Source organism: Drosophila miranda, chromosome XR (assembly GCF_003369915.1).
Source record: "Drosophila miranda strain MSH22 chromosome XR, D.miranda_PacBio2.1, whole genome shotgun sequence".
NCBI lineage: Eukaryota > Metazoa > Arthropoda > Insecta > Diptera > Drosophilidae > Drosophila > Drosophila miranda.
Window position 1 is genome coordinate 3,461,075 of NC_046674.1, and position 26,460 is coordinate 3,487,534.

The 26,460-nt window shown below is 44.1% G+C and overlaps 3 protein-coding genes across 3 annotated transcripts; all 3 read right to left on the minus strand.

The window, feature by feature from the left end:
- Positions 1 to 356: 356 nt before the first annotated feature.
- LOC108152803 (asparagine synthetase B [glutamine-hydrolyzing]) lies at positions 357 to 2,373 on the minus strand. The gene is given in 2 exon segments (XM_017282388.2): positions 357 to 1,461; positions 1,464 to 2,373. Coding segments are annotated over 2 exon segments (1,689 nt in total). The 5' UTR covers positions 2,203 to 2,373; the 3' UTR covers positions 357 to 511.
- A 2,196-nt stretch (positions 2,374 to 4,569) lies between these two features.
- On the minus strand, positions 4,570 to 6,589 carry LOC117186245 (asparagine synthetase B [glutamine-hydrolyzing]-like). Its single transcript, XM_033386708.1, has one exon. It carries the CDS (start codon positions 6,414 to 6,416, stop codon positions 4,725 to 4,727), a length of 1,692 nt encoding a protein of 563 aa, XP_033242599.1. The 5' UTR covers positions 6,417 to 6,589; the 3' UTR covers positions 4,570 to 4,724.
- A 7,004-nt stretch (positions 6,590 to 13,593) lies between these two features.
- On the minus strand, positions 13,594 to 15,085 carry LOC108152804 (asparagine synthetase [glutamine-hydrolyzing] 2-like). The gene is made up of 2 exons (XM_017282389.2): positions 14,353 to 15,085; positions 13,594 to 14,279 (listed from the first exon to the last, which is right to left on the minus strand). Exon 1 carries the CDS (start codon positions 14,606 to 14,608, stop codon positions 14,354 to 14,356), a length of 255 nt encoding a protein of 84 aa, XP_017137878.1. The 5' UTR covers positions 14,609 to 15,085; the 3' UTR covers positions 13,594 to 14,279; position 14,353.
- Positions 15,086 to 26,460: the final 11,375 nt, after the last annotated feature.

Below are 26,460 nucleotides of genomic sequence, written 5' to 3' on the forward strand. Positions count from 1 at the left end.
GGGGGGGGGGCGGGGGCGAAATTTTGAGATATACGTTTTATAGTTAGATCTAACAGGAGTGCGGATACCAAATTTGGTTACTCTAGCGTTAATAGTCTCTGAGACTTGTGAATATCCCCAGATTTTCGCCCTTTGCGGGGGCGGAAGGGGGTGTGGCGAATTGTTGAATTCATCCTAGCTTAAAGCTCGCCCTTCCCCTTCGCATTTTAAATGCTCGGGAAAGAGGGAGCCTACTTTCAGGCCGCTTTACCACGTTCGCCAAACGACTCATTACAAAATCTAAACTCATCTTACTTCACATGTGTCAGCGCATTTGACAGCCAGCTGCATTAATATTTAAATGAAATGGAAACCTCTTCAATTGCTATCAAGTGCTGAGCTGAGACTTATTTAATCATAATAGTGGGTATATACATAGGTGTCTGTAGATTCGATTCATGTGCTTGCATTATCTGGCAATTTTTTTCATTGTGCTTCAATAAAATGCAATTTCTACCTAACTTAATTTAAATTAAATTATAACGTCTTTATTGACTTGATGGACGGCCTGTGCCCGTCCCGAGGGGTCCTCCGGACAGCCCCAATCCAGGCGTGGCACCCACCTGACCACCGTTCGGGCCGCCCCCTCGACCAGGAACTGCTCCTCGAAGATGCATCGATAGTAGAATGCCTCTTTTGTGGTGGGCGTGTTGAAGGGGAATCTGCGGGTAGCCTCGGCGAACTCCTCGTCTCCCACGTGACTGGTGGCCACACGGCGGATACTATCAATCCAGTCGTAGCCGACGCCGTCGGAAAACTGCTCCTTTTGGCGCCAAAGCACGTCGTCCGGCAAATAGTTTTCGGTGAAGGCAGCCCGCAACACGTACTTCTCAATGTGCCTCAAGGGTCCTGGGGCTTCGGCAAACGCGTTGAGCTCGCCAGGAATCTTGTCCTGGGGCCGGATCTGCATCACATGATTGACGAAGCCCGTGTCCAGGAAGGGTACGCGCAGCTCCACGCCCTTGGCCATCGCCACCTTGTTGGCGCGCAGGCAGTCGGAGAGATGTAGCTGCTGTACGCGCTTTACCAGCTCCTGGTGGAACTGCTCGCAGTTGGGGGCCTTGTGGAAGTACAGGTATCCGCCGAAGATCTCGTCCGCCCCCTCGCCGGAGAGGATCATCTTGATGCCGGTACTCTTGATGTAGCGGGCCAGCAGCAGCATTGGCAGGCTGCAGCGCACGGTGGTGACGTCATAGGTCTCCAGGTGATAGACAATGTCGCGGATCCCGTCTAGGGCCTCATCAATTTGGAAGACGATCTCCTTGTGGTCACTGTCGATGTACTTGGCCACGTGGCGGGCCGCCTTAAAGTCGGGCGCATCGGCCAGACCCACAGAGAAGGTCTTCAGGCGATAGTGAGGGTCCTTCTCCCGCATGATCTTCGTGGCGATCGCGGCAATCAGGCTGGAGTCCACGCCCCCGACAGCAGAGCCCCAAAGTTGACGTCGCAGTGGAGATGTGTGCGCACCGCCGACTCCAGGCTGGAACGGAGTAGCTTCAGGTCGCAAGGGTTGGTAGGAAGTTCCTTGATCCAGGATTGCTCAAAGTGCCGGAAGGTTCGCATCTCTCCCACGCGTCCGAAGCGGGCTTCGCCCGGCGTAAACGTCTCAACTTTGCTACAAGTGTCCACCAAGCACTTCATTTCGGAGGCTACCCACATGTTACCGGCCTTATCCTCGCCGATGTACATGGGAATGATGCCAAAGGGATCCCTGGCAAGGAGCACTTGCTTCGTGCGTTTGTCGTACAGGGCGAAGGCGAACATTCCGGTGATGTGGCTCAGTAGATCCTCCCCATAGACCTCGTACAACTCCAGGATGACGTGACAGTCACTCTTCGGCCTGTAGGTTCCAAGCCGCTTTGCTATCTCCGCCGACAGCTCCAGGTAGTTGTAGATCTCTCCGTTGGCCACCAGCACCACGTTCCCATCGTTGGACACAAACGGCTGGTCACCCCGCGCCACACCCACAATGCGCAGACGTTCGTGGACCATGGCCACACCATCCTCTGCGATGACATGGACGCCAGTGGAGTCGGGGCCACGATGCCGCTGCTTTCCGCTCTGGCGGTAGGCCATCTCGCGCAGACTATGCTTGCTGCCGTGCAGCACCTGCGTGCCAACAGGCTTCGAATCCCTTGAAAATATTGCAAAAATTCCGCACATTTTGTGTTTTTGGCGTATTTCCGTATTCAGAGTCGAGTAACGACGAGTAACGCAGTACAGAAAACGATATGCAAATTAGTGCGTTGTTTGGTCCTTCGCTGCTTTATATACTCTATTGCTGACTACAACGTGGGTTTTATTGCATCAGCTTTAGCTCTAGTGACGTTACCCAAACACGCACGCGGATTTATCGATCAAATATACCGTCCGACCCTCAGAAATATACCGAAACATACCGCCTCATTTTCAAAATATACCGTAGAATATACCAGATACTCAAAATGAGTATTGGGGTATACATATTAGATTTGTGGTAAAAGTGGATGTGTGTAACGTCCAGAAGGAATCGTTTCCGACCCCATAAAGTATATATATTCTTGATCAGCATCAATAGCCGAGTCGATTGAGCCATGTCTGTCTGTCCGTCTGTCCGTCCGTCCGTCCGTCTGTCCGTCTGTCCATCCCTATTAGCGCCTAGTGCTCAAAGACTATAAGAGCTAGAGCAACGATGTTTTGGATCCAGACTTCTGTGATATGTCACTGCTACAAGAATATTTCAAAACCTACTTTGCCCCGCCCACTTCCGCCCCCACAAAGGGCGAAAATCTGTGGCATCCACAATTTCGACGATACGAGAAAACGCAGAATCGTAGAAGATGACTATATCTTCTAGAGTGCAAAATCTGAACCAGATCGTATAATTATTATAGCCAGAATCAAGAAAACAATTTCATTCTTTCTCGCTCTGTCTCTCTCTAACACACAGGTTTCATGGTCGGTTTTGCCAATTGCAAAATATGAGTTCAAGGATCTCAGAACCCATGTGGTATCCACACTCCTGTGATATCGGACCTTGACCGTTTTGTGTCAAAATTTCGCATCCACAAATCTCAGAGACTATTAACGCTAGAGTAACCAAATTTAGTATCCGTACTCCTGTTAGATCTCACTATAAAATGTTTATCTCAAAATTTCGCCCCACCCCCATCCGCCCACACAAAGGACGAAAATCTGTTGCATCCACAATATTGCAGATTCGAGAAAACTAAAAACGCAGAATCATAGATAACGACCATATCTATCAGATTGCTGAATCTAGATCAGATCAGATAATTTTTATAGCCAAAAGGAACAAATCAATTTGCACTGGCTACGCAGCGCCCGACGTCACGCTCAGACTGATTTTCTGTCTCTCTCGCACGCACTCTTTGTCATGTCGTTTAATATTAGCGGCGTCTGCCGGAGGAGAGCCATACTGACTTAGTATCGGGTATAACTGTAGAGTTGCGGTGTCCGCAGCAACTCACAACGTTCCCCCTCGTTCTTTATAAAAACGTAACTGTTAAAAATGTAATCGATACTATTGTTTGAATAAGCAACAATTATCTGGCAGCACTGTTTTGTATCGTATGTTGTATGTTGTATCGTGCTCATAATGTATATACCACTTTACTCACTCTCAAATAAACGTTTAACCGAACCACTACGTGTCTCTTGTAACAGCTCCGCTTTATATATCGCTTATATATAGAACGGTAAACTAAAACGGTAAAATTATATCCAACAGTAACAAAACCGTGCTTTCATTTAATTGGAGATCATTTCATTCATTTCATTTAATAATCTTAAGTCTTAATAAGGCTTATTAATAATAATAAAGTCTTAATAATATACTAATCACTAGCATCACTCTCGTCACTAACGATGTCGCTGGGATTTTTTAACAGCATTTCAGTGTTCGGTTCAAAATTCTCGCAACCGTTGTTATTCATTGGACCTTGTCTCACATATAAAGATATAAAAGATTTGAAACATTTATATTCTTAAATCTATTTCTTGTATTTGTTTTATTAAGTACACTTCGGAGAAAATTCTTTCACATGATGCATTCGAAACTGGCAATATATGCAGTACTTGTGCAAATTTTGACCTTTTTTCATTTTTTAATTCATTGTTGAAATCTTTTATTTGTCCCAATGTATACCAGAAATGGCCAGGACTTTTGTGTGTTTTTAATAAACTAAAAAGAACCTCATTATTTTTTAAGAGGACAAATTCATTATCGATTCCCTACCGATTCCCTATCGATTACTCTAGCGTTAATAGTCTCTGAGATTTGTGAATATCCCCAGATTTTCGCCCTTTGCGGGGGCGGAAGGGGGTGTGGCGAATTGTTGAATTCATCCTAGCTTAAAGCTCGCCCTTCCCCTTCGCATTTTAAATGCTCGGGAAAGAGGGAGCCTACTTTCAGGCCGCTTTACCACGTTCGCCAAACGACTCATTACAAAATCTAAACTCATCTTACTTCACATGTGTCAGCGCATTTGACAGCCAGCTGCATAAATATTTAAATGAAATGGAAACCTCTTCAATTGCTATCAAGTGCTGAGCTGAGACTTATTTAATCATAATAGTGGGTATATACATAGGTGTCTGTAGATTCGATTCATGTGCTTGCATTATCTGGCAATTTTTTTCATTGTGCTTCAATAAAATGCAATTTCTACCTAACTTAATTTAAATTAAATTATAACGTCTTTATTGACTTGATGGACGGCCTGTGCCCGTCCCGAGGGGTCCTCCGGACAGCCCCAATCCAGGCGTGGCACCCACCTGACCACCGTTCGGGCCGCCCCCTCGACCAGGAACTGCTCCTCGAAGATGCATCGATAGTAGAATGCCTCTTTTGTGGTGGGCGTGTTGAAGGGGAATCTGCGGGTAGCCTCGGCGAACTCCTCGTCTCCCACGTGACTGGTGGCCACACGGCGGATACTATCAATCCAGTCGTAGCCGACGCCGTCGGAAAACTGCTCCTTTTGGCGCCAAAGCACGTCGTCCGGCAAATAGTTTTCGGTGAAGGCAGCCCGCAACACGTACTTCTCAATGTGCCTCAAGGGTCCTGGGGCTTCGGCAAACGCGTTGAGCTCGCCAGGAATCTTGTCCTGGGGCCGGATCTGCATCACATGATTGACGAAGCCCGTGTCCAGAAAGGGTACGCGCAGCTCCACGCCCTTCGCCATCGCCACCTTGTTGGCGCGCAGGCAGTCGGAGAGATGTAGCTGCTGTACGCGCTTTACCAGCTCCTGGTGGAACTGCTCGCAGTTGGGGGCCTTGTGGAAGTACAGGTATCCGCCGAAGATCTCGTCCGCCCCCTCGCCGGAGAGGATCATCTTGATGCCGGTACTCTTGATGTAGCGGGCCAGCAGCAGCATTGGCAGGCTGCAGCGCACGGTGGTGACGTCATAGGTCTCCAGGTGATAGACAATGTCGCGGATCCCGTCTAGGGCCTCATCAATTTGGAAGACGATCTCCTTGTGGTCACTGTCGATGTACTTGGCCACGTGGCGGGCCGCCTTAAAGTCGGGCGCATCGGCCAGACCCACAGAGAAGGTCTTCAGGCGATAGTGAGGGTCCTTCTCCCGCATGATCTTCGTGGCGATCGCGGCAATCAGGCTGGAGTCCACGCCCCCCGACAGCAGAGCCCCAAAGTTGACGTCGCAGTGGAGATGTGTGCGCACCGCCGACTCCAGGCTGGAACGGAGTAGCTTCAGGTCGCAAGGGTTGGTAGGAAGTTCCTTGATCCAGGATTGCTCAAAGTGCCGGAAGGTTCGCATCTCTCCCACGCGTCCGAAGCGGGCTTCGCCCGGCGTAAACGTCTCAACTTTGCTACAAGTGTCCACCAAGCACTTCATTTCGGAGGCTACCCACATGTTACCGGCCTTATCCTCGCCGATGTACATGGGAATGATGCCAAAGGGATCCCTGGCAAGGAGCACTTGCTTCGTGCGTTTGTCGTACAGGGCGAAGGCGAACATTCCGGTGATGTGGCTCAGTAGATCCTCCCCATAGACCTCGTACAACTCCAGGATGACGTGACAGTCACTCTTCGGCCTGTAGGTTCCAAGCCGCTTTGCTATCTCCGCCGACAGCTCCAGGTAGTTGTAGATCTCTCCGTTGGCCACCAGCACCACGTTCCCATCGTTGGACACAAACGGCTGGTCACCCCGCGCCACACCCACAATGCGCAGACGTTCGTGGACCATGGCCACACCATCCTCTGCGATGACATGGACGCCAGTGGAGTCGGGGCCACGATGCCGCTGCTTTCCGCTCTGGCGGTAGGCCATCTCGCGCAGACTATGCTTGCTGCCGTGCAGCACCTGCGTGCCAACAGGCTTCGAATCCCTTGAAAATATTGCAAAAATTCCGCACATTTTGTGTTTTTGGCGTATTTCCGTATTCAGAGTCGAGTAACGACGAGTAACGCAGTACAGAAAACGATATGCAAATTAGTGCGTTGTTTGGTCCTTCGCTGCTTTATATACTCTATTGCTGACTACAACGTGGGTTTTATTGCATCAGCTTTAGCTCTAGTGACGTTACCCAAACACGCACGCGGATTTATCGATCAAATATACCGTCCGACCCTCAGAAATATACCGAAACATACCGCCTCATTTTCAAAATATACCGTAGAATATACCAGATACTCAAAATGAGTATTGGGGTATACATATTAGATTTGTGGTAAAAGTGGATGTGTGTAACGTCCAGAAGGAATCGTTTCCGACCCCATAAAGTATATATATTCTTGATCAGCATCAATAGCCGAGTCGATTGAGCCATGTCTGTCTGTCCGTCTGTCCGTCCGTCCGTCCGTCTGTCCGTCTGTCCATCCCTATTAGCGCCTAGTGCTCAAAGACTATAAGAGCTAGAGCAACGATGTTTTGGATCCAGACTTCTGTGATATGTCACTGCTACAAGAATATTTCAAAACCTACTTTGCCCCGCCCACTTCCGCCCCCACAAAGGGCGAAAATCTGTGGCATCCACAATTTCGACGATAGGTTACGAGAAAACGCAGAATCGTAGAAGATGACTATATCTTCTAGAGTGCAAAATCTGAACCAGATCGTATAATTATTATAGCCAGAATCAAGAAAACAATTTCATTCTTTCTCGCTCTGTCTCTCTCTAACACACAGGTTTCATGGTCGGTTTTGCCAATTGCAAAATATGAGTTCAAGGATCTCAGAACCCATGTGGTATCCACACTCCTGTGATATCGGACCTTGACCGTTTTGTGTCAAAATTTCGCATCCACAAATCTCAGAGACTATTAACGCTAGAGTAACCAAATTTAGTATCCGTACTCCTGTTAGATCTCACTATAAAATGTTTATCTCAAAATTTCGCCCCACCCCCATCCGCCCACACAAAGGACGAAAATCTGTTGCATCCACAATATTGCAGATTCGAGAAAACTAAAAACGCAGAATCATAGATAACGACCATATCTATCAGATTGCTGAATCTGGATCAGATCAGATAATTTGTATAGCCAAAAGGAACAAATCAATTTGCACTGGCTACGCAGCGCCCGACGTCACGCTCAGACTGATTTTCTGTCTCTCTCGCACGCACTCTTTGTCATGTCGTTTAATATTAGCGGCGTCTGCCGGAGGAGAGCCATACTGACTTAGTATCGGGTATAACTGTAGAGTTGCGGTGTCCGCAGCAACTCACAACGTTCCCCCTCGTTCTTTATAAAAACGTAACTGTTAAAAATGTAATCGATACTATTGTTTGAATAAGCAACAATTATCTAGCAGCACTGTTTTGTATCGTATGTTGTATGTTGTATCGTGCTCATAATGTATATACCACTTTACTCACTCTCAAATAAACGTTTAACCGAACCACTACGTGTCTCTTGTAACAGCTCCGCTTTATATATCGCTTATATATAGAACGGTAAACTAAAACGGTAAAATTATATCCAACAGTAACAAAACCGTGCTTTCATTTAATTGGAGATCATTTCATTCATTTCATTTAATAATCTTAAGTCTTAATAAGGCTTATTAATAATAATAAAGTCTTAATAATATACTAATCACTAGCATCACTCTCGTCACTAACGATGTCGCTGGGATTTTTTAACAGCATTTCAGTGTTCGGTTCAAAATTCTCGCAACCGTTGTTATTCATTGGACCTTGTCTCACATATAAAGATATAAAAGATTTGAAACATTTATATTCTTAAATCTATTTCTTGTATTTGTTTTATTAAGTACACTTCGGAGAAAATTCTTTCACATGATGCATTCGAAACTGGCAATATATGCAGTACTTGTGCAAATTTTGACCTTTTTTAATTTTTTAATTCATTGTTGAAATCTTTTATTTGTCCCAATGTATACCAGAAATGGCCAGGACTTTTGTGTGTTTTTAATAAACTAAAAAGAACCTCATTATTTTTTAAGAGGACAAATTCATTATCGATTCCCTGTAGCATGTTACCTATACCGATCGAGCGGTGTAGCGCTTATAGCAGGAAGTTCTGAGTTTTTTTGGGGCGCCATCTAGTGCTCAGAGTGGCAGGCGAACGATGGGTCAAGGGAAAACCAAAAAGGCGTTAACAGGGCAAAACGTCAGGCTATCTCGTTTGAAAATGCATCCAGGGACCTGTTAGAGGATTTGCCGCCAGCACGTTGGCGTCCCTATTGGCTATTCCCTCGTGAAAGTCAATTGAGTCGGTTGCGCATCGGTCCGACGAAAAGGAAAAAGAAAGAATTTAGTGAAAGAAAAACTCTAGGAAATCTAAATATCTAAAGCCAAGATTCGACTGCGAGGTTCTTTGTTGAAGGCGAGTGGGCTTTTCAGTCGTCAGAAGCCGTATAGCGCTGAGTCCGATTGGGGTAAGTGCTGCGGAAAAAGAAGAGAAGAGCTAAAGGAAAATATCAAAGAGTTGTCCCATTTGTAGTCTTGGCGCTTAGTAAACCGAGTTAATCAGTGCGGATCCGATCGTCCAAGGAAGCCAGCCAGCAAACAACAGCAGCCGCAAGCCTAACAAAGTGGCGTTTAAACCTTTGGGATTGTCTGGAAAGCGCTCAGCCATCGGAGAAGCGAGCGTGGAAGCAGAGGGAGAAGACATTTGGGGAGCGCTCGGTCCCCCCAAGCGGCTAGCTTCCCGAGTCGTTGGCGTCGCCACTTTAGTAATCGAGCGCGACGCGGCAGATAAGGAGGGCCCGTCCCTTGGTCGCGAGCAGATCGGCGGAGAAAAAGTGTCAATCTAACACAGTCGGAGATTGGCTGTTGGCCTTTTCTTTGCATTCGCGTACTTTTCACCTGCAGAAGCAGTGGAAAGAATTTGTGCTGTTCCCTTTCGCCCCGGAGGTGGAAAGGAAGCAAAGATAACAGAGGGAGAAAGAGAATAGGAGAGAAGAGGGAGCAGCGGATTGACGGAATAATTGTATTTGCGATTTTAATTGTGTAATTAATTATGGTTTTTATGCGGAGTTAATTAGGAGAGAATTAGATTTGATTCCGGAAGTGGCTTCTCGTGACTCTCGCCGATCTGCGAACATGATTTCCCCCAACCTTGTGCCCATTTAAGTGTTTTTCCACCACAGCAGCTTTAGGTACTCATCGAGGAAAGCGCTTTCGCCGATGGAGCCATAAACTGGAGAAAAGGTATGAGTGGACATTGAGTAAATTCTGTTATTAATAAATTAAATTCATCGAATTCATCGCCTCGGAGAATGTGCAGCCAAGTACGTCTGCAGCGTCCGTGTCCGTGGTGTCCGCAAGTTCGCTAGTTGTCCCGTCTATACCGATCCCACCAGTAAATAGACGTTCCGGACCTCCGGATATTGCCACCACAGGTACTAGGCCTGTGGTGACTAAACCACTGGTGGGAGTCCCACCAAAACGACAAGTTTTTGTTTCACGGCTGGCCCCTGACCTCACATCTAATGATGTAATTGCTTTTATTCAAAGCAAAATAAAAGCCGTGGGTTTAAAGGTGGAGAAATTTAACTTCTCTTATGCCAGGGAGATAGCCTCGTTTAAGATAAGCATCTCCCCAACTCAATTTGACACCATTTGCTCCGCCAAATTTTGGCCGGAGCATTTGGTGGTGAAGGAGTTTAAGGCTAAGAAGAAGAATAGGCCCCCCATATCCCTTCCAAACCTTTCCAGTGTGCCACCCTCAACCTCAACCTCAACTTCCTCTTCCTCAACTTCCCGTCTTGCTTCCACCTTTCCAAAAAACTAACTTCTCTTTTAGTAACCTATCAGAATGTAAGAGGCTTGCGTAGTAAGCTCAGCATTCTTTTCCGGGATAGTGTTGCATTTGCTTCCCACGTTATTGTGTTTACTGAAACCTGGTTAAAGCCGGACATTCTTAGTTCCGAGGTTTTGGCAGGTCGGTACACAACTTTTAGAAAGGACCGTTCGTCTCGACGGGCAGGGGGGTTCTAATTGCAGTGGACTCTTACTTCACGACGGAACACTTCACAGTCCAAGTTCAACAGGAACTGGAATTCCTGTGTGTAAAACTGATTCTTCCCGTTTTCGCTATATTCATTACTTGCTCGTATATCCCACCTTCTTCGGATATTTCAATTTATGAGCAGCACTTGTCCGCTTTAACCGCTGTTTCTTCCTCGCTATCTGATAAAGATCGTATGATAGTTCTTGGTGACTTCAACTTGCCAGGAACTGTTTGGTCTTCGGTAAACGAGTCTAGTATCCTAGTGCCCATGTCACGACATGACTTTGTTGACGGCTTGCTTGACCTATCCCTGTCTCAAGTCAACCATGTGATTAATTCCTTGGGTCGATTGCTTGATCTGTGCTTTGTATCGGATCCGACCATAGTGTTGTTAACCCGAGCCCTTCCGCTCACTATACCTGAAGACGCCTACCACCCTACTTTCGAGGTGTCGCTAGATATAGGACCAACTGTATTGGATCGGTCGAGTAGGCTGCCCGAACGTGTCCGCTGCTTTCGTAAAGCCGAGTTTGCGAAGCTTAATAACCTCATTAGGGATTTTGATTGGTCCGCTTTGTACTTGTGCACTGATATCATAAAAGGCACAAACATTTTTTACAATGCTCTTGGCACATTTTTCGATTCTTGTGTCCCGCTTTCTTGTCCGACTAGATCTGGAAAACCCCCTTGGTTTACCAAAGAGTTATCCAGTCTAAAAAACTTAAAATCAAGACTTTATAAAAAATTTCAAGAAGTGGGTTCTCCTACTTCTCACTCTCGCTATGTATTAGCTCGGTCAAACTTTTCAGTTCTTAATGCTCAATGCTATAAGAACTACCTATCTCGATGCAGGATACGTTTTTCTCAGGACCCTAAACAGTTTTACAGCTTCGTAAACAGTAAGCGTAGAACGTCCGCACACCCATCCTCGCTATCATTTTGTAATACGTCGGCAAATAATGATCAGGCAATTGCCGATCTTTTTGCCCAATTCTTCCAAACCACCTATTCTGAGGAAAGCTACTCTGGTCATCCGTACCCATACGGTTTACCGAGGTCGAACGGCATTTTCAGTCCCTTGTTAAATGAATGTTCCCTACTTCATGATCTTCGACTAGTTAAGCCGGTGTTTTCACCGGGTCCAGACGGGGTTCCAGGTTGTGTACTCAGGTACTGCGCCGAGGCTCTGTGTGGACCTTTGCTTAAACTATTCACCCTATCCATTGATTCTTCTTGCTTCCCCCGATCTGGAAGGAATCGTTTATAATTCCTCTCCATAAAAAAGGTAGCAAGTCTGATGCAAAAAATTATAGAGGTATAGCAAAGTTATCCGCTATTCCTAAAATGTTTGAGAGGGTTTTAACTCCGCACTTGCAACATCTCTGCAAGTCACTTATATCTCCAACTCAGCATGGATTTATAAGGCGGCGATCAACCACCACGAACTTGTTAGAGTTTACCTCTTTCATTATTAAAGGCTTTCAAGGTAACTTACAGACGGATGTTATTTACACCGACTTTAGTAAAGCATTCCCTTTTAGCGCATAAACTTGACCTTTTAGGGTTTCCGCCCAACCTCCTGAGATGGATTTCTAGCTATCTTTGTTCTAGGTCTCAAAGAGTCCTCTTCAAAAACTCCCTCTCTTTCCCAGTAAAGGTTTCTTCGGGAGTACCACAAGGCAGCCATCTAGGCCCCTTACTCTTCACACTCTTTATTAATGACTTACCTTCAGTATTAACATACTCTCGAGTACTTATGTATGCGGATGATGTTAAACTCTGTGTCCAGTACAAGGACATTTCATTTCATTCTCGCTTGCAATCCGATCTCAATAACTTTCAGTCATGGTGTTGTGCAAACTTGTTACACCTTAATGCCTCGAAATGCAAAGTTATGACATTTCATCGTTCTAGCCCTTTGTTGGCTCCTTACACCCTATTTGGTGGTTCTCTTGAGAGAATTACCCTGGTGGATGATCTGGGTATTATGTTAGACCCCAAGTTAAAGTTTTCCGAACACATTTCTACCATGGTAAATAAGGCCATGAGCGTGCTTGGGTTTATAAAGAGGTGGTCAAAGGAATCTGACGACCCCTATATAACAAAGACTCTCTATACCTCGCTTGTTCGTCCGATCTTAGAATACGGCTCCTGTGTATGGTGCCCTCAGTACAAAGTACACCAGGACCGTATAGAATCAGTACAGAAAAACTTTTTACTCTTTGCTCTGCGGGGCCTTAACTGGGATGCGGGTGTAAGACTCCCATCTTACTCTAGTAGACTACTATTAGTAAACCTCCCATCCTTAGTTAACCGTAGAAAAATGCTTGGTGTGATATTTATGCACAACTTGATCAGGGGTGACATAGACAGCCCTGATCTGTTGAGCCGCATAAACTTCACGATTCCTATTAGACTGACTAGAAATTTTATACCGTTGTTCCTTCCACTTTGTAGATCGAATTATTCCTTGCATGAACCGTTTAGGGTCTTATGCTCGGATTATAATTCCCTCTACCATATTATATCCACCACTAATTCTCTTCCTCTTATTAAATTATTAATCCTTACACACCTTTCTATTAATTAGTAACTGTAGTGGTATTTGTACTTTGATTGCATGCTTAGTTTCTTAGTAAGTTTAGTACTAATTTTCCTCGAATGTTAGTCTAATAGCTATCTTTCTTGCATGTTCGCGTTTGGTTCGGCTACGCACCGCGCGTCATTCGGCAGCGCCCCTCGGTCGGTTGGGCGGGAGGAGGGCTGCGTTTTGCCTGGGATCCGCGCGTAACAGCCTTCTGCTGGTGTCACACGGGCCACTTGACGGTGCTGTAACTGCATCGCCTCTTGAAAGATGCAGTCATTGCATGTCAACGTCCACACTATGAAAACTTGAAACCAGGGAACTAGGGCCATCACTCCAAGTGAGAGGGAGAAGGGCCCACTCGAGTTGAGTTCGTAACATTACGGAGTCAGCAAACAGATTAGCTTGTCCATTTCGAACTTGTTTAGAATAGCATGTGTATGACACATAGCCAATTAAAGCTGATGCAATAACCCACGCGGTAGTCAGCAATAGAGTATATAAAGCAGCGAAGGACCAAACAACGCACTAATTTGCATATCGTTTTCTTTACTGCGTTACTCGGCGTTACTCGACTCTGAATACGGAAATACGCCAAAAACACAAAATGTGCGGAGTTTTTGCAATATTTTCAAGGGATTCGAAGCCTGTTGGCACGCAGGTGCTGCACGGCAGCAAGCATAGTCTGCGCGAGATGGCCTACCGCCAGAGCGGAAAGCAGCGGCATCGTGGCCCCGACTCCACTGGCGTCCATGTCATCGCAGAGGATGGTGTGGCCATGGTCCACGAACGTCTGCGCATTGTGGTTGTGGCGCGGGGTGACCAGCCGTTTGTGTCCAACGATGGGAACGTGGTGCTGGTGGCCAGCGGAGAGATCTACAACTACCTGGAGCTGTCGGCGGAGATAGCAAAGCGGCTTGGAACCTACAAGCCGAAGAGTGACTGTCACGTCATCCTGGAGTTGTACGAGGTCTATGGGGAGGATCTACTGAGCCACATCACCGGAATGTTCGCCTTCGCCCTGTACGACAAACGCACGAAGCAAGTGCTCCTTGCCAGGGATCCCTTTGGCATCATTCCCATGTACATCGGCGAGGATAAGGCCGGTAACATGTGGGTGGCCTCCGAAATGAAGTGCGTGGTGGACACTTGTAGCAAAGTTGAGACGTTTACGCCGGGCGAAGCCCGCTTCGGACGCGTGGGAGAGATGCGAACCTTCCGGCACAAACAAAAAAATTTTTTTTTGTTTTTTATGTTTTCTGTTGTTTTTATTTTTTGTTTTACTTACCTTAACATGTTGGATGTGGCTCCTCCAACGGGCGATCCGGAATTGGCAGGCTGCAGTGCACGGTGGTGACGTCATAGGTCTCCAGGTGATAGACAATATCGCGGATCCCGTCTAGGGCCTCATCAATTTGGAAGACGATTTCCTTGTGGTCACTGTCGATGTACTTGGCCACGTGGCGGGCCGCCTTAAAGTCGGGCGCATCGGCCAGACCCACAGAGAAGGTCTTCAGGCGATAGTGAGGGTCCTTCTCCCGCATGATCTTCGTGGCGATCGCGGCAATCAGGCTGGAGTCAGTAGATCCTCCCCATAGACCTCGTACAACTCCAGGATGACGTGACAGTCACTCTTCGGCTTGTAGGTTCCAAGCCGCTTTGCTATCTCCGCCGACAGCTCCAGGTAGTTGTAGATCTCTCCGTTGGCCACCAGCACCACGTTCCCATCGTTGGACACAAACGGCTGGTCACCCCGCGCCACAACCACAATGCGCAGACGTTCGTGGACCATGGCCACACCATCCTCTGCGATGACATGGACGCCAGTGGAGTGGGGCCACGATGCCGCTGCTTTCCGCTCTGGCGGTAGGCCATCTCGCGCAGACTATGCTTGCTGCCGTGCAGCACCTGCGTGCCAACAGGCTTCGAATCCCTTGAAAATATTGCAAAAATTCCGCACAGTTTGTGTTTTTGGCGTATTTCCGTATTCAGAGTCGAGTGACGCCGTCTGCAAGAAGTCGATTTGGAAATTAGTGCGTTGTTCGGTCCTTCGCTGCTTTATATATGTACTCTATTGCTGACTACCACTTGGGTTATTGCATCAGCTTTTGCTTTAGTGACACATTTATTTACAAGGAAATCCAAAATTAGCCCACTTAAGCCCCCTATTTTTAAATGGTTCAACCACTTGAGGTAAATGGCGGAAAATTTTACCGATTTTAAATTCTTCTTGTAAATTCATGCCACCTCTCCTCTGAGCTTAAAAAAAACCACGATATCTTTCACCCGAACTGCGCTAAGATTATTAAATTTGTATTATGAATTGTTTTTATTGAATTGTGGCCGCATCTTTTGTACATGTTGCTGCAGCATTATGTTTAGCAACACATTTTTGACGATTTTCATTGGCTGAAAGCAAAAATCACGTCGTTTCCGTTTCAAAACCGTTTCAGTTACCAAAACCGTTTCCGTTAATGTGCGCTATATTTAAACCCAACCACATGAAAAAATAAGTTTATATGGATATATTAAGGGGTATTATGGACCTTTTTTTTTCCTTTGTATTATGTAAAGGTTGTATATTATTTTATAGCTAATTTCTTTTATGTTTCACATAAAATACAAAAATGAATGGATAAAATTATTTCTAAAGACTTACCAAAATATAACATATCATTCAGAATCATATTATGGTTGTAAGAGTCCGAAAGCAGGCTTAAAATCTCGGAGTTCTCTAAATTCCGATCAGTTGGGCGGTCGATTCGAGGACTAAGGGACTATCCATGGATTATGGGCAAATCCTCAAGTAAAACGAACTCTATTTTAGTGAGTGCTGCCACTAGAAAAAGGTAACGGCCCATCGCAAACTGAAGAAGCCACGTCTAGGGAATGCCCTACTCCATTGCTTATTGGGACCGACGATCGTTAATGGCCCTGTTTAGTGGAAGATGACGATGTTTTCAAACAATAGAAACAATAGACCATTCTACAAATTTTATGTAGATACTACAGCGGCACCACATAGCTGTGCCACGCATGTCGAAAGTTTGGCATTTATCCTCCTTTTGCAGCACTACAGTCCGTCTCATACTTCCGAGACCTGTAGATCTGAACTCCGGGCAAAGCTATCGTAATAAAATTCAACTTGTGCTTCACCAATTTCCCAATCGTCTTTGACGCATATATTCTGTCATATAATATGCCTATTTTTCTTAATTTAAAGGAAACGGTTGTAGTAGTTGGGAGATTCTTCGAAACTGATCTGCAAAGCGCTAAGAGGGGTTAGAATGCCGCAAAAATACTGGAGTAAATAAATAGATTAAAAGATTTCTGAAAATCTCCATGTTCTACCCTATCAAGAAAATTACCCAAGAAAAGTTGCAGAAAAATTTAGTTTTAGCAGTGTAAAGACCTCTACACTTTTGTGCTTGTACACGAAACTAGCAAAGGTATTACATACTGTATTTCGTATTGTCTTGTATTTGATGATACATTGTGCTGGTAAGCATATAAAAAGCTTTCAGAACAACTTTGAAGAAATAAGCTCCATAAAGCTAGCCGAAAGCTTCAATTAACAGACTTTTAAGCAAACAGGTGGTTGCTGCAGGTAGGTTCACGTCGGATTTTCGGTCCATGCGATAAATAAATATGTCAGATAGATAAAAACTAAATATCCCATATTTAATTATGCAGACATTTTAATTACGCATCTAACACTGAACCAACACCCCCCATCCGCCCGATGACGTCACGGTGGATGGGGTAGGAAGGGGGACGATGGCGGTAAACCAATATCGGAGGCGCCCCGAGGTTCGCTTCTGGGCTTGCAGCGTGCGCGCTTGTTGCTTCCAATGTCTCGTTGCCGCCGGTTTTCGTTGTGTCAGCACCGAGCGACCGTTCAGTAGCCGAATGAACGCGACGCTGTGCGGCAGGAAGTTGCGTATACGCCGCATTGTCATCGGAACACACCGGAACGAGCACTCGGAGCTGTCCTATTACCGATTTGGGCGCGCGCTAGGTTCCTGTTTGAAAGTCAGCCAAGGTGCTAAGTGCGTGTAATTACATGAAATGCAGATAATTGAAAATACATTTTTTTTTTTAAATTTAATTACATTGAAGCCATGGCAAGCCGAAAATTTAATTTTCAAAAGTGATTCCCGGCGGGAAATTGTGCGACAAATACTTGAGCGTTGAAGCCCAACAAGCAAAATTTTCATTAATTAAATTAATTTCCAATTAAAACCAAGGCTGCACATTGATAAACATACAATTTAACGCAAAAATATATTGAAAATAAAAAACATAGTTAAGTATCTGTACCATTTACAGGCATTTAAAAAAAGTGAAAACTTTTATTTTTTTTTCGGCCTTATAAATACCAAACCGCTTGAAATTGATGACGAATTATTGAAATTATTCACTCGAAAGCTGGAATCCTCTAAATGGGAAACAAAAACATAAAAGTTTTGCAGTAAAAACAACTTTTAATACCGCAAAAGTGAAGGTAAATTTATTTTGGTACAAAAAAATATCAAATCAAAATCAAATAAAGCAAACTTTTGATTCGGGGCCGGCCAGGCCCAAAAATCGAAACGCATCGACTGGAACATGACCTATTACTGTCACGTCCGTATCCGGGAAATCACTAACAACAACAACAATAACTTTTGGGTCACGTTTTGACATTCGGCAAGGCCCAGCTAGGATCCCACATCCGACAACACCGAAAAATTAGAGCCACTGCAAAGTTGAGGCCAATTAATTAAAAAGTTTTCACGCGGCCAAAAGCAAATCAACAATTTTCCCAAGTATTTAGGCGTAAAATTCGAAATTTGTCCAAAGCTTTCAGTATTTCATTAGATGCGAAAATGGAATGGTGAGCACAGGAAGGCGATGGATGTGTCCTGTTGTTGGAGGATTGTTGTAGATGGATGCTAGGATGTGGAGTTGTCTACAGCTGGAAATGAAAATCAATCCGCATTATTGCAGCTTCGCTGAGTTTTCCGAAAAACCTGCGACTACACACACCCCCGCCGGCAACTCTTTCGGCTTCGTAGACGCAAATACATTTGAGGTTGTAAATATGCACGAATCAAGGGTTGATTAGACGCTGATGGACACCTGCCGTGTCTGGTCTGGTCTGGTCTGGTCTGGGCCGGCTAGGTGATGTGCTTGACCCTGCGCCCGTGTTGACCCTAAAAATAGGCATGTACAGCCTCCACGCGGTCTATATTTAATCTTTCTCCCAATGTGGCTCTTAATTGGTTTTCTGCTACTGCGACTGCGACGTGACACAAATTGTGGCCAGGCCGTTAATTTTTGGCCAAATATGAGTTGTATGTGGCCAAAGTCCACACAACACAATACGTAGTCTACTTTTCAGCCTTTAAGGACACGCCTTTGGCTAATTGGTATGTGTGTGTGAGTGTGTGTGTGTGTTGGTCAGTATGTGCCTGTTTGTCATAATCAAATGTGCGACTGGTCATGTCTGAACACGCAAGCAGAAACCGTTTCTCTGGTGTGAGGGCCACCCTACTGACAGGGTGACTAATCGGGCCAACAGAAGGCAAAAAATTGCGACTACTGCAGTTCTTAATTAGTAATTTGACGCATTATGCGGCAAAGCCGCAGGATTAGTCTCTAAAAGGTAAAATGTACCGGAGACTCGTTGATGAAGCCAACGGCAGAATGATACATATTAAGTGGGGGAAGCTCCTTTGTGGGGATACCAGAACGTTCAGAGCGTTCAGAGCATAGAGTCAAGGACTAAGACCACGTGTTAAAAGCTAATTAATTGGAGCTTATTGTGCCAGTATAAAGTCCAGAACTAAATCTGTTTTATAGTTTAAAGCCTTTGAATGAATTGTCTTTGCACAAATTTCATCCAATCAAATGGAAAGTTATCTGCCTTTCTTTATAGTCAGCCTCATTGTCAATCCGTTAGGCCAATGGCAATTGAAATTCATACATAATGAGGTCGTGACAAGCACGGCCCCGAGACGAGCTCAGACTCAGACTTGACATTGAGATGTATAATGTACAAGATGCACTACAGAGTTACTGAGTAGCCAAAGCCAAAGCCAAAGCCAAAGCCAGAGCCAGGGGCAAGTTACAGACACAGAAGACCGAGGATACACAGATTACAGTACAATACAGGAATCCGAAACATCCTGCAGTTATTTTTATGCTTGAATCAATAAGACGCATTCAAGAAGGTCGAGGTTCCGGTAAAGGCAGTGGATAAAAACCTGTTGAACAGATGCCCAAGCCTCTAGGCGGAAGAAAAATCGGACAAAAGCTTTGCTGGACAAAATTTAATTCGATTTTGCTATGGGTTTTCTGCTGGGCAAAAAAAATTTAATTAATTTATTTATGCTTCAATCACACAATTCACACAACGACAATGGCGTCGCCCTCAAGAAAGCATTTTGATGGGAAAGGCCTTGAAAGTTACATTCATTCATTCAACTTTAGGCGGTTTAATGGGGAGAGGAAAGTCTGGAGAATCGTGAGTAGGTATCGCGGCGAGGGGCAGGAATTTAATATGCCCAGCGACAAGTAAATAAATGTAAAGTATCCGCCAGGGATTGTATGGGATGCCATGGCGTACACTTAATATACGTTTCACTGCACCTAGAAGCCAGGAAAGTTTACCTACGGAACCAAACCGGCCTCGCTAGACATGTCGCTAAGCAGAAGCGCTCAAAGGAACACAAGAAGATCTGAACAGGGAGATAGGAAGGATCAGCAAAAGTTTCTGGATACTTTTTAGCTTACTCGCATCAGATAAATGACAGAATAATTGCCCCCTCAGCCGCATTTAATTACGTTTCAGTTTCGACCATACTAGACGAAACTCTGCCAAAAAGAGGGGCCTGGTCTGGCCTGCCGAACAACATTCGCACGGGACGGGACTCGTACTTAACTTGGTTAACCGCTCCCCAGACAGCAGCAGCAGAACTAAACTGCCTGTCGGTGTGTCTCTTGCCAAGAAAAACTTATGGTTCGGCAGCTGAACCATGAGCTGTACTAATTGTTCTTGTTTTGATTCTTCTACTGCTGCTGATGCTGCATCTGGTGCTCTTGGCTGTGGCTCAAAAATTGTAGCCTAGTTTCAGCCGCGCTCACAACTCGCGGATGCAATGGCCAACCGCACAACAATTGCAGTTTGCTTTGACTACGGAATGCACTTTATGATAGGGGTATAGTGCCTTAAAGAAGACTTTTTGTGTTGAACAGAAATCCGTCACTTCTATTGCTTCTGCAACTACAGGAGGCACTCGGATGGAAAGATTCATTCATTCGTACAGTTTTCTGAAAAGAAACCTAGAGCACAGGAAGTACTTGGAGTAAATGGATCCAGCACGTGTTTCCTACAATAAAAAGTCTAAATCGGTTTCCCATACAAATCAGAGATTACAGGATGTACAAAAAGACAGAACGACATCCGTAACGAATGAAGAATAATCCTTAATATTCTTCATATTTTCTTTAGCGAGAGATCATAAGTATGATTAATAGCAAGTATAGGGTATACGTCGTCGTTGTGGAATCAGATAACCGAAAGAGTGTTTAAATTTCGTTACCAGAATTTGCCTTTTACTGTTGTGTGTTTTCTGGTTTTGTCCCCCACCTCTTTTGTTTATGTCTGTCAAATTGCTGCCAAGGCTATGCTGCAATCGAAAACGGACGAAAACAAGAAAAAAGGAAAAACCAAACAAGGCTGAAACCACCAAAAACTGCAACAACTGGGAAACTTTCTCCTGGCTCGCGGTTTTTGGCAGTCGTGAAGTTTCTCCATCAACTGCAGTCCCCCGAAAGACAGAATTCAGCTTTATCTGGCATCTAAGAGCCGAAATGCCACCCCGACACACCCGAAATCACTTAAGCCTAAAGGCGATCACATCTAACCCGAAAACCATAGACGAAATATAAACAAATTGTAAAAATACATTTTTAAGATGTGCCCGGTCTATTTCGCAGCGGGAAAATTACTGATTCAGGCGGCGTTGTGAGAAAAATTGAGACAAATTAATAACCGAATCTTATCTAATTCGATTTCATTCAACATTATTTCATTTTTGAATGGAAAACTATAGAAAACTGTTGCCTCCAGTTGCATTCTTCCATTGCAATTCTCAGTTTGGCCTTGCCAGTCACTGATCAATCAGGCGGATTTTAATAGCTTTTGGCCGCCTTAAAAGGCACCGCATATCAAGTCCATTTAAGCAGAGTGTCATGCTATGAAACCTCCGCGTGAGTCACTGAGTGCGAAACTAGAGAAACTAGAGAAACTACAACAGAAAAGAATCAGTAAAGTGATAAAACGAAATTTGCGACTATTTAAAGATATACACATGTAAATACATTATAATACTTGAATTGCTTTCTTCTCTGTTTAAGTTTCCCCTTCTCTGGCAGGCTCTTTCCCCGGCTCTCTATACGTTTTATTGGCAACAGCCAGAGCGAAATCCGTTCATATGCAGACCATTAAAATGCTCCATTTTCGAGCAGCGTTAACGAGCATGAATATACTCGTATACTCGGGGGTATTCGGGGGTGTTCTGCCAAGAATATCTTGTTGTCTATTTACTTTTAGAGCTGATAAAAATTCACTTTATTCAGTTTGCCTGTTTATTTGCTTTTGGGCACAAAGTGGAGACAGCGCAGCGAACCAGGCGGTTCGAAGGGGCACGGGCATGGCATCGAAGGGAGTCCGCTCAAGTGGCAAACAATAAAAAAACAAATAGTGGACGGGGGATAGCCAAATATGAAACTTTGACTGCAATTGCAGGGGCAGACGACAAGTCGACAAAGTTTCAGCTTTCGTTCAGTTTATGGAATGAGGGCCTTAACTTTGCTAAAAACTGTATTGGAAATTGTGTCTATCTGTCTAATCTGGCTTTGAGGAGATGTGTTTCTTTAAGATATGAAAGCACCTTAAGCCAAAGTATGCCCTAAGCTGCAACTTTCTTGAATCTTTCCCCCTCACTAGTGATTCTTCAAGGAGTAACCTTTTTACCTAGAATAATGCTTCCTGCTTTCTCGAATTCTTTGTTGTTAATTGTCCCCAACAAGGAAAGGCTTAAGAAGAGCATCTTTTCTTTTATCTTAGCTAAGACTTCAATAATCTTTGCACTGAATCAAGTTCTGGGAAGTTCCATACCGCAAGAATGCCACAAGCAGACATTTTTTTAGGGATAAAACTTTTGACAATATTGGTCGCAATATTAACATCTTTTCTTAGAACTAACGTAAGCTTTCAATATATTTTCTTCTTAATCCATTTCTGAGAAGCTTTAGCTTGCTTCCAATCTATTACCCAGGACCTACTCTCTTTCCTTATATTTATGTAACTGCATTTTCGCTGAAGTGCAAAATGGTTGTTCAGGAAACTGTAGAAGTTTTCTGCATCTTTATGCGCAGTTTCCAAGTGTTCTTCAAGAACGAACATGGGAATAATTGTCCCACGCTTCGAAATAAATATCTTATAGGGAAGAGTGCGACCTGCGTGCCCTATGGCTCCCATATCTTCCTGGTTTGTCCGTTTATTTGCCCATCTTCTGGTGCCCCTCTCTCTAAGAATATTTTTCAGGCTGCGGCTTTGATAAACACACACAGCACACCCAAAATGGGTCTGAGCCAAATATACAAGCTGAAAAAACCATAAAATAAAATGGGCAACTGCTGCCAAGACAAACAGCTATAAAGACATAATAATTGAAAAATTAAATACACACAAGAAAGAGTTAATTTTGTATTAAATTTCTCGCTTAAAGGTGGCACGTGGGCTGGGATAGGATGGTATGTACAAAATTAATGGGAAGATAATAATTTTCATAGCAAGAGGAAAAGTATACAAAAGAACCAAACAAAAATGGAAAAATGGAAAAATGGAAAATAAGGAGCACACACATGCAAGTAGTTTGTCATTGTCCAAACAACAGCAGTGCAAACGAGACAGCCAACAGAAGGATAGAGAGAGCGAAACAGCATAGAGGGGAAGACTGGAAGAACATAAATGAAACTCTCACAGTTTTCATTAATTTTCCAGCAGGCGCTGGCGGGAGCGGTGAAGCGGCCTGTGCGCTGTCTCGGATGGCTATGTAGACATTAAGGCTAAACACAAACCATTTAATTCCCTGTTTAATCATAATTTAAAGCACGCTTCAACGTCACTCAAAGTCAGTTATCCCTTGGAACCAACCTCCCCTCCCAGCTAGCTCTTCCTCTGTACATCCCTTCTATTAAATTTCCATTGCCTTCTCTTCACCGTTTAATTTATGCAACATTCTTCGAGTTTGTCGTTTGGCGTCTCTCAAATATGCTTTTGGTCAAAGCGAGAAATGTATTTTATTTTAAAATATTCTGCATTGCAGTGCGGCATTCTGTTTTTCAAGAGAGGGGAGGGGCTGAAAGCAGGGCCTAAAGGGGTTACAAACGCTTTGCATGGACGCAGGAAGGGCTGTAGTAGAACTGGAGAGTGATACAATGTTGGCTTAGTGCCTTCTCTTTTCCGTTTTTACAGATTTTTTGTTGAATTAAAGTTTGATCGAGGTATGCTCATGCACAAAAAAACCCACTCATCAGCTCTTTTTTTGGGTAAATAATTTTGCTGGGCTTGGTATTTAATTGCAGTGGCGTTTTATTGAGTCGTTTGACGTTGCATTACAAATATTTTATGTGTGAATATTCCAAAAAATTATTGGATCGTTGGACTCTCTGAGAGAATGCCAAAACGTTCTCGTTGTATCTCCGAACACAAATCCTTCAACGTTATTTTATTTGGTGAAATGAACATACGCGTAGGAGGATACGAATCATGATATGCTAAATCCCTGAATACCAATGCTCGGGGCACCTGTAAAAGCATTTATATGGCAAGTCATGCAACATGCAGTCACAGCTAATGCATTCCACTACTAGAAACAGCAACAACAAATCAGAACAGAAACGCAGACAAAGGAAGGGGGAAAGAGGAAAACACAACCGCATAATGTAAACGAGCGAATGCCATGATTAGCAGACATTTTGTGGGCAAATTAAAATAAATAGCCAGTGGTAAATGGGAAAAAATGTGCTGCCAAAAGCGTAAACACACAATTCTGAGCGACACCCATCCGCCGTCGCTCCGTCGACCATTCTATGGAATCTCCCAGAAACGATTCAATTTGTGCACGTGGCATGCTTTTCATACATTTTCCCCAATTCAATTAAAGCCTCAATTTCAGCGCTGACAGCTAGAACGCATCAGATTAATATTGAAACGCATTGAATAATAAATTATGTTTGATATGTATTTCCTCACACGAAAATATTTATTCATCACTTTTAAAGGTCATTAAAATGGTCGCTGGACGGAAATCTAAAATGTAAAGCCTGAAAGTAGGCAATAGTTTTCGGTCGGGCCCATTGTTCACTCGCAGTGTGGACCGCTGAATGGAAACGGATTTCGTTAGCATACTATGTGTGTACATACACCTATATTATTTAATTCAAGGTAAATAATTCTGTGGAAATTGAAGCTAACTTCGAAAAATGACAACAGGAAAAGTAGTTATTTTAATTTTAGTCTGTGATCCATCCAAAATGTAACCTTTTAAATAAGAATTAATTAAAAAAAGACCTAAAGGTTTTCTATCTTTATATGTTAAAAGAAGAAAATAGGGAACTAAAGTTAAGAACTAAGTTAAGTTGTAATTAGTAGCTTGTAGCAACTCGTTGAGAATATGACAAAATGTATGCACAAAAAAAATATTTTACCTTTAATTCTAATAAATCAATAGTCAATATAGGAAAATAAAACGGAAGAACACCAATAAATTTTACATTTTCATTTATAATCAATAAAAAAAAGCGCTTGAAAAGTTATATTCTATTATATTATATTATAGTCAAACTATAGTCAAAATTATTGGCGAATATAAATGAAAAATTCAATCGATTTATTGAAAAAATGAGAAAGAAATATTCAAATGTATCAAAAATTAAATTAAACGAATTTTTGTAACCCAAACCAGTCAAATCCATTGAGTACAGTATTCCTTATCATTTAAAATTCAAACAAATCCAAAATTAAACATACAAATGCTATATATTCGAGCCATTCACTAAAAAAAACGAAACGAAATACTTCCACTGCTAATAGACCTAATTAAAGCGTAATTAAAGAGATATCTTTACAACCTCTCCCGTGACGATCATTGAGAGTTGTTTTGCTTCGTTGGCCACTTTCCAGATGGGGCTTATCAAGAGAATAGTTCACACCCAACTATGCCAGCTCATGGTGCTTACAATAATTAATTAAAAAGGTCCGAGAGTTCGCCTGCACAGGAGACACTCCTGCTTATGGGCTTCTATGGTGGATGGTGGATGGTGAATGGTGGCCATGGCCGTGGCCTGGCCCCAACATCTCTTGTTCGCACCGGGTCATTCATTTATTTTTAAGAAGCGCGTAAATGCCCGTAAACTACTCCAGTAACTGGAACTGGAGCTGAAACTGCAGCCGTGTTGCAGGTTCACCCCTGTGGGTACTGGGGTAAGCCGCGCCAGAGGCCAACTCCGATTGCAGGATTCATGTTGGGGTATGCTGTGGTCCGATTGTTTGTTTATCGCTCCTTTCATGCAACATAAATCGCTGGCTTAATGCGAGAATGTGGCAAACAACAAAAGGTGCAGAGGCAGAAGAAGAAAGACTAGCCAGAGCAGCAGGAGGTAGCATGAGGCAAATTGCCAGCTGCAATCCTTTGGCATGTCCGTGTACATGTCCTTGGCAGCTCCTCTTACCTCTTGCCTCTCTCTTCTACCGCTTCTACCTCTTCTACCTCTCCCCCGCCTCCTGCAGCACGATGAGTAGTTGAGTCGCCTTTGTCTCTCTGGCTTCGACATGAATCAAAAAACTTAATTATTTTCAGCCGCGCGCGATGGGGCAAAATGGTGCGCCCCTGGCGAACAGCAAACAGGACACCAACACCAACACCAACACCAACGAAGTGTTTGCTGAATGCGACATAAATCGGCTGGGGGGACATGCCTGACATTTTGACGCAGCTCGCAAAATTTGTACAACTCTGCTGCAACACAAAAAACAATCGTAAGAATATTTACAGTCAATTTGTTTGCCCTGACGTTGGGTCGTACGGCACCCCTGCCCAGTCGCGGTGCGTGATCCAAGTGCTATGAACTCTTTTGGACCTTCCGAGCGGAGTGGTATCCTATTCCTATTCCTGGACTTGCACCTGCTGCGTCGCCCTATTGTCGCTGACAGTTTTGTTTCCATTTGCCGGGCTTTTATATGTTTTTAAACAAATTTTAAGAACGCCATTCCGCCCATAAATGCGTTGAAAGAACAGCCACAGCAATGGCTGGAAATCGAAACTGCGAAAGGGAGTGGGAG

Bases quoted from the DNA above. Each gene is read 5' to 3' on its own strand.
- LOC117186245 (XM_033386708.1), bottom strand. From the start codon at position 6,416: ATGTGCGGAATTTTTGCAATATTTTCAAGGGATTCGAAGCCTGTTGGC.
- LOC108152804 (XM_017282389.2), bottom strand. From the start codon at position 14,608: ATGCGGGAGAAGGACCCTCACTATCGCCTGAAGACCTTCTCTGTGGGT.